The 13,129-nt window shown below is 45.3% G+C and overlaps 1 protein-coding gene across 1 annotated transcript in view; it reads right to left on the bottom strand.

Annotated features, from left to right (window-relative positions):
• Positions 1 to 9,718, bottom strand: part of FRMPD2 (FERM and PDZ domain containing 2) — an 83,662-nt gene extending 73,944 nt beyond the window's left edge. Inside the window, exons 1-3 of the mRNA XM_067710264.1 lie at positions 9,691 to 9,718; positions 2,741 to 2,866; positions 954 to 1,111 (exon numbers count right to left, since the gene is read on the bottom strand). Coding sequence (XP_067566365.1) covers positions 954 to 1,111; positions 2,741 to 2,864 — 282 coding nt within the window. The 5' untranslated portion in view covers positions 2,865 to 2,866; positions 9,691 to 9,718. The remainder of the gene's footprint in view (positions 1 to 953; positions 1,112 to 2,740; positions 2,867 to 9,690) is intronic.
• Between the last annotated feature and the right edge of the window lie 3,411 nt (positions 9,719 to 13,129).

The following is a 13,129-nucleotide window of genomic DNA, read 5'->3' as shown; positions in this document are numbered from 1 at the left end:
CAAACCAGTCAGACATGGGCCCAAACTAGACAAACCTGGAAGCCACTGAGGTCCTATTCTCCAAGCACAAAGGAAAAGCAGCTCCCATTCCAGGATGCCTCCTGAGAGGAGCAGAAATTCCAGATTTGCCCTTTTCCAAGGAAAGGGAAAGGAACAGAACTCAATGATTAAACACACACTATGCCCTGCCCAGTACTGTGTGCCTGCCTGACATCATTCTTTCCTTAGAAATGCTTCGTTTTAAAATTGAAGATCATGTTTAACTAGAACTTTTTACTATTCAGAAGCAAAACACATCCATGGAAAAACAAAAATCACCACTGATGTTGCTATCCGGAAATAATCACTCGAGACATATATTTTTGGAACTCTGGGCATGTGTATGTGCGTGTGCGTGTATGTGTACACAACTAGGATCACGTTGTACGTGTATATATTTAATTTCTTTTCAGGTCATTAAGTTTCTACAGCTTAATTTTCATGCTGTCTTGTTTCATGTCTAACTCTCACTGGAAATTTAGCTTGTTTCCAGTTTGTCACTAATGTCAACCACACAGCAGTAAACATCACGGCAGCCAAATGAATCTTTCCTCGTGCCTTGGGATACATTCCAGTTGAGGACTTGCTGGGCCCTTTTTACTGTTTTGCTACATGCTGCTGGACCATTTACCTACAATTTTTCCAGAACTTCTTTTTCAGTATTTCTAATAAGCTGATTTGTTAGGTCATATTAACCCCACTTTACAGACATAGATCTTGGAGCTCAGAGAAGTTGACTTGTCCTCATCTAAGAGCTAATAAATTACTGGCAAGAAAGCCTGGGAATAAAATTCTTTAACTCCATTCTGCTTCAGTGCTCCTCGGGGCTGAGCTGGGAGCTGGGGAGGACCTAGGACCAGGCGTTTCCCAGAGGACAGGCCCAGGGGGTGCTGCAGAGACACCACGTGCCTTACCTGAGATGAATCAGGCTGCTCGTCATCACTCTGTCCCGGTAGCAGTTCAGGGGCCTTGAAAGGAGCCACTTCTATATGAGAAACGTGGTCTTGGAAGGAGAGACTTCCAGTCGCAGAAAGCAAGACTGACCAGGGGCAGACCACATAGTCCGAGGAATCTGAAACCAAGGCAGCGATGCGGGTGTAGAGATAGGGCTGCCATCTGGAGGGCCATCTGTGGGACTGTGCCCGGCAGGTGCCTTGCAAACCCCCCCTCTGGGATGAACTGTGAGCAAGACCCGGGGAAACATGTAGTGGAAGGAATTCAAGCCTGACGCGAGCAGGCATAGGAGCATGTGTCATGAAAGGTGGCTGCAGCGGTAGCTGGGACACTAGCAGCTGCGTCCAAATTCACAGGTGGCCCAAGAGTCTCAAGGTAAAAGGTAAAGAGAGATCAGATCCACCTGGAAATTAGCACAAGTCTGAGTTCTCTGGAGCCAATTCAGGGACCAAGATAGCCGGTCTTCTGGATGTACTATAGCTGTTCATCAGAACCTCCAGGGCGAGGAAGAGGGATTGAAGACTCAGGAAGAAGATGCAGCTGAAGGGACCGGTGCACAGCCTCCCCACGCGGGGACCCTCACCCTGACTGCGCATGTGTCATCTCCCGCATGGGGAGCCTCCACGGCTGGCTGGCAGTCCCCAAGCACGTGTGACTTCGGAGCTGACATCTGGGTGTGGGCACTCAGTGTTTGTTCCAGTTATGAATTTAAGGCCTCGAATCTCCAAATCCGTCTTTCAAGACCTGCTCCCTCCCTTAAGCATCTTTTACGGCGAGCGTGATGTGCAGTTTTCTCAGTAGAGTGCGCTGGAAAGACATTGCGGGAGGCGGGCTCTCCTGCGGTTTCGAGGGAGGTGGGGGAGCGGTCACCGGTTTGTGCTTAAGAGTGACGCTCTGCTCCTACGCACGTCCCTGGGCCACCCCTCGGGCCGACCGTGTCAAGTGATCATCTTCTCGCGACCCGGTCTACACAGACTCGTTGGGCTCCAGGCCTCCTGCCGGCACTAGGTCCCGGAGCTGTGGCTCACCTGCTCCCGCCCCCAACCAGAGGGTCACCTGTAGGCAAGCGCCTGTGCCTAGCTTGTCCGGTGACTGCAAACGGCTATGGCCAGGCAAAGCAGAGAACTTTGCCATCATCGTGGGCTGCAAGCACAGCTCCTCCAGCCGATCTGAACCCCAACCTGGGGAGGGGGCTTCCCTTCAAATTTTGTCCCTCACTGGGTACTGCCCTCAATCCTAGGGGGCCATGTCGAGTTTTCTTATATCTGACAGTTACTTTTCTATGGGAATTATAAATAATTCTTTATATTAACCTCCCCTGTTTAGACCACTGAGTGTGTGGGTTCTGTCCCCTGATGGGACACTAGCTGTTGCAGCATCTTGCAGGGGGCCATTTTGCGGGTGCCAGCCATCCTGATAGCTGCCCCCTGCCTCCTGTCTCTGATTCTGCCCAGACTGCCCAGGTGTTGGGAGAGGCCCACAGAGCTGCAGCCGCTCTCTCCCTAGACACCATGCCCAGAAAAGTTGCAATACCAAGGCAAAAGAACTTTCTTCCAACTCTGCGGCATGCCATGGGTCCAAGAGACAGAGCTGCCCTCCCAGAGCAGCTCCATGGGTGGGTGTCCTTTGCCTACTCATTCTAATACCTCGGACGGATGACAGATCAATAAGCAGCACCCGGAAATGTGTCTGGGAAGCTTCACATTCAGCTCCCTGTGACTCAGCTGCCCCAGTCACACACTCTTACCACCACGGAGGTCTTCCAGGAGCCGCTCAGCAGCCAGGGACAAGAGGGACCAGATCTCCTCTTCAGACAGAGCTTCGCCCCGGACCTGCAGGGCACTGGCCAGAGTCACAGAGGCCGGGCTCATGCCTGCAAAGACACACGTGTGGCAGAGCCCTTGCAGTGTCCAGGAGCATGTCTGGACCAGCACTGGCCATGACAGCCCATGCATGGTCCAGCCCCCTCTGCAGCACACCAGCCCCATGTTTTATCGCTTACGTCCCCCTGCCTGGGTGCAGGGCCAGGCACACAGGAGAAGCTAAAGAAATGTTCATTGGTGGCTGGCTGGGTTCAGCTGGTTCTCAGTGAATGAGCACATAAATAAATAAACTCCCAGTTAAGTGTTAAGTCAATAAATGAACGAATGAACAAACAAACCGTGAGAATGGTTCCCTCTGAGCTGGGCATGTTCTGTCACAGAGAGCTTCCTTGTCTGGGGAATGTCTCTCGCCTGCTGTCCTCTCTGTCTGGGAAAGTGGGTAAACAACGTTTTTTGCCTCCCAGACATGATTCATGTCTTTTCCTCTCTGGCTGCCACAAGCAGAGTTGGATTTGGTGCCAGAACCAGCCCTGTCTCTAATGATCACCAACACCTGCCTGAAGGGCAAGAATCAGTAGAAGGAATAGTAAGCCCTGTGTTTTGAAAAGGTGCAGACTCACAGGAAAGCAAGGGACTGATCTGCTGGAGAAGGAGGTGAGAAAGCTGGTCTTCTCTTCCCTCTCTTCTTAGAGGCTCTCTTTAAACTAAAGCTGACGTTTAAATGTCTGTCCCCCTGACAAAGCTGCCACCCACTAATCTCCAGCGTGGAGAGCCCCAGGTGCGGTGGCAGCAGGAAGAGGCCAGGCAGGCTTTTCCTAATCCATTTGCGTCACTGATCTTTTCTATAGCCGGAGCGCCGAGGGCGGGTGTGCTGAGTTGGGGGCAGGGTGGGGAGCACATTATGGCCCAGCCATCCCTCCATCCAACATGCTAATCCCAGCTCTCCACTCGCCAGCTGCTCAGCTCCCTCCACGCACCTCCAAAACCAGCCTCCTGCAGCCTGATTCCCAGGAGAAAGAGCCTGGCTCTTCCATCTGTCCCCTGAGGGTGAGAAGGGCACTGCAGCAGAACCTAGACACTTTCTGTATGTGGTATTATTTACCACAAGGAGTCTGCGGAGAGGGACTGTTGATCCCATTTACAGGCAGGAAAGCAGTCCAAGGGAATCCAGGCAAACAATGATGGAATCAAAGCTGTAATCCAGGCCCTCACTTGTCTTTCTTTTCTTTTCTCTTCCTCCTACTTCTTCTTTCAAACTTTTCTTGAGACTTATGGACTAGGCATTCTCATTCTGCCACATTTTTCTAAATCTTTATAACCACAATGAAACACTGTCTAGTAAAGAAAAAACAATGGGACAAGATTATGATTCTCAAATAGGAAATGAAATCTCTGAATCTCAAAATGAAGTATCTCTCAAAAAATATGAAATGTGATTTTTTTTCTAGCTATTTTATGACTAGAAAAAATTGCATTAAATGTATAGAAAGTCTGGAGTCGTTAGTTAATACCATCATTTCCATATAGTAATTGAATGGAAGAAGGACAGCCTTTTCAACAAATAGTACTGGATCCATCATGAAAAAAACGCACACCTTATATAAAAATTAACTTAAAATGGATTATAGATTAATGTACAACATAAAACTGTACGTTTTTAGAAAAAATAAGAGACAATATTTGGATCTAGGACTAGGCAATGGGTTCTTAGACTTGACACCAAAAACACATGTCATAGAAGAAAAAATTGATAACTTGGACCTCTTCAAAATTAAAGACTTTTGCTCTCAGAAAGATGCTGTTAAGAGGATGAAAAGACAAGCTAGAGACTGGGAGGAAATATCTGAACATGTGTGAGGTGGTTAATGTTGCCATGTCTGCTTCTTCAGCAGATATTTCCTGTGTCAACTCTTAATATCAACTCTTGAGCAGAAGAACAATATTTGCCCATCACAGGCTTTTGTGCAGGGTTTTAAAATGAAGAGACTGAAACTGAGGACTTCGTGATTGTTGAGCATAATGTAGTCAACACTTTCCAACACATGCTAATAGGAGGAACAAAATGTATATACTGTATATATTCACATTTTCAATTTACCAAGCAGAGGGAAATGAAAATATGCACAATATGTAAAAGGGAGTAGGACAGTGCCTAGCACAAAATAAATATTATATAAGTGTTAACTTTTATGATTAATATTGGACAGCACTGACCTAGTATTCATAGGGAATTATTATACTGTACTGAAGTATTACAAAAGTTATTATAGTGATAGATGGTCTTAGATCCTAAAAGTTCTATATTTGACAAACCAACATATTAAATTTTTCTTATTTAATAGCCAGCTAAGAGGGTTTAGGCTTGGTTGAATGAGATTTCTGCTCCTATTTTAATTTTGGAATGTAAATGTACTTACCATCCTGCTTGAAAATAAATTTTACTGCACTAGAAATTTGCCCTGAAAATTTATATATTGTGCCTCCTGTAGAAGGGACACAACACCAGCTATAGTCTTACAAAGGGATTAAACCTGAGTCATATCAGGTCTCTGTATCTCGCTGCCATTTTATGACCTTTAAAGGGTAAAGAATATATTGAACTACACAGAGAGTATGCCATTGCGAAATCCAAACTTGGGAAACTCTGCAAGTCAAACAGCCTAAGTTCTTCAGCAAGTGAATTATTTAAAAAAGAAGAAGGGAAGGAAGGAAAGAAAGAAGGAAGGGAGGGAGGGAGGGAGGAAGGAAAGAAAGAAAGAAGGGAGGGAGGGAGGAAGAGAGGAAGAAAGGAAGAAAGAAGGAAGGAAAGAAAGAAAGAAAGAAAGAAAGAAAAAGAAAGGAAGGAAGGAAGGAAGGAAGAAATGGAAAGGGAAAGAAAGAAGAGAGAGGGGGAAGGAAGGAAGTGAAGGAAGGGAGGGAGGGAGGAAAGAAAGGAAAGGAAAGGAGAAAATGAGGTAATGGGAATGCCAGAGTAAAAACCTCCAAAAAGCCCTCTCCTCCATAAAAGCAGTGATGAAACAAGCAGCCTTGTAGATATAGTAAAGATCAAAACAGAGTTGTAGCTCTTTCAAAACTCCATTGTCAGAGAATTATCATTATTTGACCTGTCTGGCAGTTCTCTGGAAAGCCCCTCTCACAATGTTTGCTATCACTTGACCCAATTCAGAGTTTGCCCAGTGCAAGCAGACTTTTCCCAGGGGACATTTCTCAAAAACAATCAACAGCAATTGTTTAACATTGCAGCTGCTGGAGGTAGCAATAACAGTTGGGCAAACAGCAAGCTAATTAAAAAACAAAACAAAATAAACAAACAAACAAAAACCTTAAAAGAAGAAACTGGGAAATGAGATATCTATAGTTACCTTTGAAAAGCTCCAGAAAATCCCTGAGAGGCGAAACACTCACCTCTGGCTGACCATAAGATTCTGAGAAAGTCCGAAGTGATAACTAAGACAGAGTGTGTACTGCCTGGCTGAGTGCTGAAGGCCTGTTCTCACAACACACAGAGCCCTCCAGCAAAGACTGGGAGAATTACTGGTTACAAGCACTTAAAGAAACCCCTGTCCAATCATTAGGTACCCACTAAATTAACTGAGTGGAGACTTCAGTGGCCACCATGACAAAGAGTACAGACTTACAAAATTAGTTGAAGAAAGTAATTAAACAAACAGCAAATGGGCTATGGAACAGTCATCATCAGCCTTTCACCAGCATGTTGTGATGCCTCTGGGCTTCTCTCCAAGTTTTTCTAAACGGTCTGGTGGGCGAGTGCATGCTACTGCTGTACCGTGGACTAAAAAGGGGATCGTTAACTATCTAAAGGATGGAGGGATCCCACCATATGGATAAACCCAGTCCTGCTGCCAGTGAGGATGCTTGGAAAAAGCATCCAGCCAACAGGCATAACTTTTGGGGGGCGTTTCATTGCTGCACCCTCATCTCTCAAGCATCTTGCTGGATCTTACCTCCACTGCCTGAGTCCTCTGTATTGACTGCATTCTCTGAAGACTTCTGTGGTCATACAATAACCTAAAAGTCTCTTTTTCCATCTGAAACCCCATTGCCCATTCAGGAGTTTCCTGGGGCTCCCTTCCATAAGTTCTCGTGCTGTGGTATATCCTGTCAGCCACCAGCTTCCAGCAGCCTCGCAGCCGGGTCTAGCTTGGCCTAGAAGCTCCATCCATGACCTTGCTCTTTAGTGCTTCTTCTTGGGCTGCGCTCTCACGTGGGCCATGGTGGGAGCATCCCTGAGCTTCATCTGTGAGATTGCCTAGTATATTATAAGCTCTGGCTACGAATAGAATGGTAGGTCCAATAGAACATCCTACCTTCATGAGGCTTACATTCTAGGGGGGATGGGGAGAAGGGGACAGACAATGAACAGGTAAACAGATAAACAAAATAATTCCACAGAGAGAGAGAGACTAGGCAGAACACATAGACAAGGGGAAGCACTACAGCATGCCTTTGGTGTGAGGACACCTGAGCTGGAATGGTCCAGGAAGGAGCCTTGGAGAGGTGACATTTGAGCTGAGACTTGAAGGTCGAGAAGGTGTCAGTATTGGGAAGAACTTTCCAGGCAGAGGGAACACCAGGTGCAAAATCCCAGGGCATGGCAGATTCTGAGATCAGAGAGAAGCTGGGCAGGACAGGAGCATGGGGTGAGGGAAGCGAGCAAGGGGGCAGAGAGGTGTGAGGGGAGGCGCAGAGCTGGTCAGGTGCACTTCTACCCAGCCTCTCTGGCCAAGGAGAGGAGTTTGCATATTTGCCTCAGAGCAGTAGGAAACTTGGCCTACCTGGTAGCTTGCAGCATAAATGAAACCTACGCTGTGTGACGCCACTCTGTGTGAAGCCACGCTGTGTGATGTCAGGCAGAAGCCTTACTGACACAGCCACGCTGCTGAGTATGGACCAGAGCAGAGAGGGGATTACGATGCCTGAGGGCTGGAGTCTAACACTTTATCTCATTTCACCTATTCTGTACGTGGAGATGGCTTTTCTCAAGGGCAAGGCTCACATCTACCCCCACCCCCCCACCCCTCAGGAAGAACCATGTCTAATTCACCTAGACATCTGATGAGTGACAGTCACCGAGTGCCAGCTGGTGGATCAAGCCGCCTACCCGAGGGAGGCTGTGCCTTGTGCATTTGTTGCGGTGACATCTTACAGTGTGTGTAAAGTGCTGGCTTCTGAAGAAGTCAGGATCTCTACTAATCCTAATCATCTACTGACTGTGTAGTGGCTTTTGAACTGTGAGATTTTAGTCACGTTCCAGTATGCTGCCCTCACTTACCTCCTCTCCCTCACCCTCCACCAAGGCACCAGTGATGATCTCTGGCCTTAAACAAAGTATAGTTAGTGTGATTTACAACCCTCTGCAATGCCCTAGGAGACATTCCTGCATTGGGACAGAACTTGGACCAAGGTCTCTGGAGCTTCAAAGACCCTTCTTAGCTCAGGAGTTCAAGGGCCCACTGCCTAGGAAGAGAGGGCATAAAGGTGGAAGCGAGGGCAGCAGAGGAGACCTGTATGGTGGGGATGATGCCCAGCCTCTGGTCTCCTTGGGACAGGCCAGTGGTTGAATACTCCTTCCTTGAAACACTCCGTGTTACTTCAGATTCCTGGTTCCCCTAACTTTCTCAGTATTATTTCTCCCTCTCGCTGTCCCTGAAATGCTGTCCCTTACGATTCTATTACAGACCCTGTAATAGTTTCTTTTGGTTGCAGTAACAAGTTACCACAAAATTGTTGGTTTGTAGAAATTATTATCGCAGAGAAAACAGTCTCTCAGGGCTGAGATCAGTGTCAACAGGGCCACACTCCCTCCAGAGGCTCTAAGGGAGAATCTGTTCCTTGTCTCTTCCACTGTCTGTGGCTGCCACCATTCCTTGGCTTGTGGCCACATCACTCTAATCTCTGTCTCTATAGTCACCTCACCTTCTCCTCTTCTGTCTGTTTTAAATCTCCCTCTGTCTGCTTCTTACAAGGACATTTGGGATTAGGGCCACCTGGATAATCCAGCATAATCTCCCCATCTCAAGACCCTTTAACTTCACCACATCTGCAGAGTCTTTTTTGCCATATAAGGTAATATTAACAGGTTCCACAGACGAAGATGTGGATATCTTTGGGGTGTGCAGGTGGAAGGAGGCATTATTCAGCCTGCCATAGACTTTTTCATGCAACACTCTCTACCTGTTAGCTAAAAAAAAGACATGAACTTTGGGAGGTTGAGTCCCCAGCCAGGATAACAGGCTGTGAGCTTGGGCACACAGCATATGCATAACCTCTCCGAGCCTCAGTTTTGTCATCTTGGAAATAGGGTTAATCATGGCAGTTCCCTCATGGAACTGTTGGGAAGATTATATCAAAGTGCTCGATATATAAAAGGTGCTGAACTCATCTTATTTACCTCCTCTTTCCATCTCTGCTCCAACCACCCAGAGAGGGATTTTAAGCATCAGGACTGCTGAGCAGCTTCCAAGTATGAGATTTTTAAGCTATGGTGTTAATTGTTTCCATCTGTCTGCCAGGATTGAGCCGCTATAAACTTCCCATTTTCAACCTTCAAAAAATGCCTAAAATATCTCAATGTCCCCAAAATAGACACCCTGGGGAGGGACCAGAGAAGGATGTGGGGCTCCCATGGAATCAAAGCTTTCAGAATGATCCTTGTTTCTCTCCTCCTTTTGTTCCATGTGTCTCCCTTCATTCCTCTCCCTTTGGACAGTCATTAAAAACCATCCATCTGCACTCAGGCCAAAATCTGAGCAAAACTTTGCAGAAGGCAAATGGCACCCTTCCCCCCAGGAGGAAAAGACAGCTTCTGCCTCATCTGGGCTCTGTTTAAAGCAGTAAAGGACAGGGCTCTTACCTTCCAGAACTCTCCCACAGTGAGCTCCTTGGAACCTGACCTCAGGTGACATTCTCTCCACACAGTCCCGACCCTGATTTAAATACTGGCTGCAGCACCAGCATAGCATGACCTTGAACAAGTAAACTCTCAAAATCTCGTTTCCCTCATCTCTAAACGGAAATGATACTTCCTACCTTACAAGACAGCTGTGAGAAACAGAACAAGCTAATGGAAAAAAGGCAACTAGCAGATAGCCTACCTTTCTTTAGTACCCCAAGGTGGAATCTTGCATTTCTAGATAAGAGAGTGGATACTAGTGTCCAGAAAAATATTTAGAGCATTTTAAAGTAGTGTCACTCCCACCTTCCATTCTTACATACCATTTTCCCAATTATTTGCCACTTTCCTATATTATCTGTCCTAATGAGGCAAGTTTTTTAATTTAAGTACATTTATTTAAAGAGGAAACTGTATAATATACTTATAGTGAGTGAAAAATCAGTATTATTGGACATAAATAGAAGGTAATTATAACTAATTTTTTAATCATTGAATTCTTGCCAGATAATATTGCCTTCCAAATGCTCTGAGCCCAAGGCCTGATCTTTCACTGTGAAAGGAGCAATTCTTTCAAGAAATGTGAAAGGCCTTTGGCTCTGAACAGACTCTCTTCTTGACATAATCAGAATTAAAGTAAAATGTCAAAAACATAATTCAATGTCATTAACGCAGCCTGCATTCCAGCTATTCTTTGATCCTGCTTGTCCTTTGGAAAGTACTGTTTCACCCTTTTTTAAGGCCTCAGGGCCAGTTATAATGCAATCTGTACTCAGAGGGTACCAATTTTACTTACTTTATGATAATGACTTAAATTTTATTTTAAAGCAATGCCTTCTAAGGAGACAAGCCCTTTATAGCTTAGAGTTTTCATAAACTTGTATAATTCCCATAAAAATGTTTCAAAATAGGCAAATCAAAATGATCCCCATTTCCAGATGAGGAAACTGAGAATTTAACTGACAAAAGGTCACAAAAGTCACACGTCTAGTCAGTGCCATTTAAGCTTCTAAATGAGGGGAAGGGAGGAGTTGTAACCTAACGAGATTAATTAAAGCTATGTGTGTTTAAATTAGTATTCAATTTATTAATGTTGTGAATTTTAAAAGCTGCTTTTTCTTAAACCTTAAATTCAGTATTATGCTCCATTCATCTAGTGATTGATATAAAAAAAGAACCACTTGACAAGATATTTGCTTAATGTTCAACTAATTCATAATATTAACCGTCAGGGTGTTCTCCAGAAAACCAGTAGTAATTTGCACAGTCAGAGAGGTTTATTCACATACCTCTTCCCAGACTTCCCTGTGACCAAATTTTTACCTTCCAAGTCCCTGGCCAGCCAGCTAAGTTATTGGCCACAGCCCATGAATCAGTATAGATTTGACCTCTGGTAATTTCTCTTTCCAGGAAAAGTCAACAACCAGGTACACAGCTAGAACTTCTGCCCACTGGGAGGACTTCCCTTCACCACTGTCCTCCTGGGTGGTCCCAGAGAGGGGCTGCAGCACTGTAGCTGTTCCACTTTGGGGTGGCGCCAGCATATCATGCAGAACCATCTGTAAACCAGGCCCCAGTTCTTCCTCAGTTAACTGGTCATAGGGAACTCATCATGAGGCCACAGGTGCAGGCTGAGAGGGAACAGGCAGTGTAGCAGGAGAGGGGACCCTGGCCTCATGTGAACTACTTGTGCCTTCAGGGGCTGCTGAGCCAGATATCACATATACCACTTCCTGTGCACACCTAACTTCATGGCTTGGTGGGTCAGACTGCACCCAGCTCATGATGGGCGGCTCAGGTCATATGGTAACTTAGTGGCTCATAGTTAAGTGTTCAGCCTCTACTAAGGTCTAGTACAGGACAAAAGATGTTCATCAAGAGAGTAGCTATCCTCAGATGATGGCAGGGCTTTGCTCCAAAATCCTAAGGGTCTGAAGGGTCTGCACTGTGATTCACTCACAGGGGCCTGACAAAACTCCAAACACCTTTATCTGCCACAGACACTTCAAGCACCATTGGATCTGCTGGGTCATCTGGGCCAAGCGTCAGAGCAGCTCTGTTGCAGAACCTTCTCTTGCTCTGGGCCCTACTCATAATTAGCAGATTTTCAGGAACTTCAGTAAATTGGCTGGAGTAGCACAACCAAATGAGGAATATGTTTCCTTCAAAATCCAAAGAGCCCCACTAAGCACTGGGCCTTTTTTTTATTTGTAGGAGAGGCCAGATGCAGCAACTTATCCTTCACCTTAGATGGACTACTTCAACGTGTTCCACACCACTGGACCCCTAGAAATTTCACTGAGGTGGAAGGCCCTTGAATTTGGGGGAGATTAAATTCCCACTCTCTGACATGCAAAGGTCTTATCAATAAGTCTAGGTTAGTTGCTACTTCTCACTCATCAGGTCCAATCAGCATAATGCAATCAATGTAATGGACAAATGTGATAACTTGTGGAAGGGAAAGGTGGTCAAGATCCCTGCAAACTAAATTATGACATAGGGCTGGAGAGTTAATATGCCCCTAAGGAAGGACACTGAAGGTGTATTACCGGCCTTGACAGTGGAAAGCAAACTGCTTCTGGTGGGCCCTACGAACAGGTATGGAGAAAAATGCATTTGCCAGATCAATAGCTGTATACCAGGTACCAGGGGATGTGTTAATTTGCTCAAGCAATGAAACCACATCTGGAGTGACAGGAGTTACACCTTGATTAAGTTTGTAATAATCTACTGTCATTCTCCAAGATCCGTCTGTATTCTGCACAGGTCAAATAGGAGAATTGAATGGGGCCATGATACAAAACACCATCCCTGCATCTTTCAAGTTCCTGATGGTGGCTCTAATCTCTGTAATCCTTCCAGGAATGCAGTATTGCTTTTGGTTTACTATTTTCTAGTGGCTTCCACTTGGCCTTTCCCACAGTGATAGCCCTCACTCCATAGGTCAGAGAAGCAAGTTAGCATTCTGCCAATTGCTGAGTATACCTATTCCAATTATACATTCCTAAACTGGGTAAATAACCACAGGATGGATTGGAGTACCACATCTACAAAACACTTTAACAGCAACACCCAGATTAGTGTTTGATTGAATAACTGGGTACTATAGCCTAGCTAAGTTGACATATCGCAAACTAACCACCATACCTATGATTAACATATTAAATACTCCTAAAAAATTAACTCCATTTTCAAAATTAGTTAATTAAGTTCTCTTGAATATTTGAACTGTATTTTAAACATTAATACTTTTAATTAGGCCAAAGCAAATTAACAAACCTATCAGGCCAAGTCTTCTTATATATATATACACAACTCCTATCAATATAATGAATAAAAGTAGAAGAGCAAATAAATCAGGTTCTCTTAAACATTTCATAATTGTTTGGTGCTGATGCAA

Source organism: Pseudorca crassidens, chromosome 16 (assembly GCF_039906515.1).
Source record: "Pseudorca crassidens isolate mPseCra1 chromosome 16, mPseCra1.hap1, whole genome shotgun sequence".
Lineage (NCBI taxonomy): Eukaryota > Metazoa > Chordata > Mammalia > Artiodactyla > Delphinidae > Pseudorca > Pseudorca crassidens.
The sequence above is the reverse complement of the archived record's forward strand: the minus strand, read 5'-3'. Positions and strand labels throughout refer to the sequence as shown.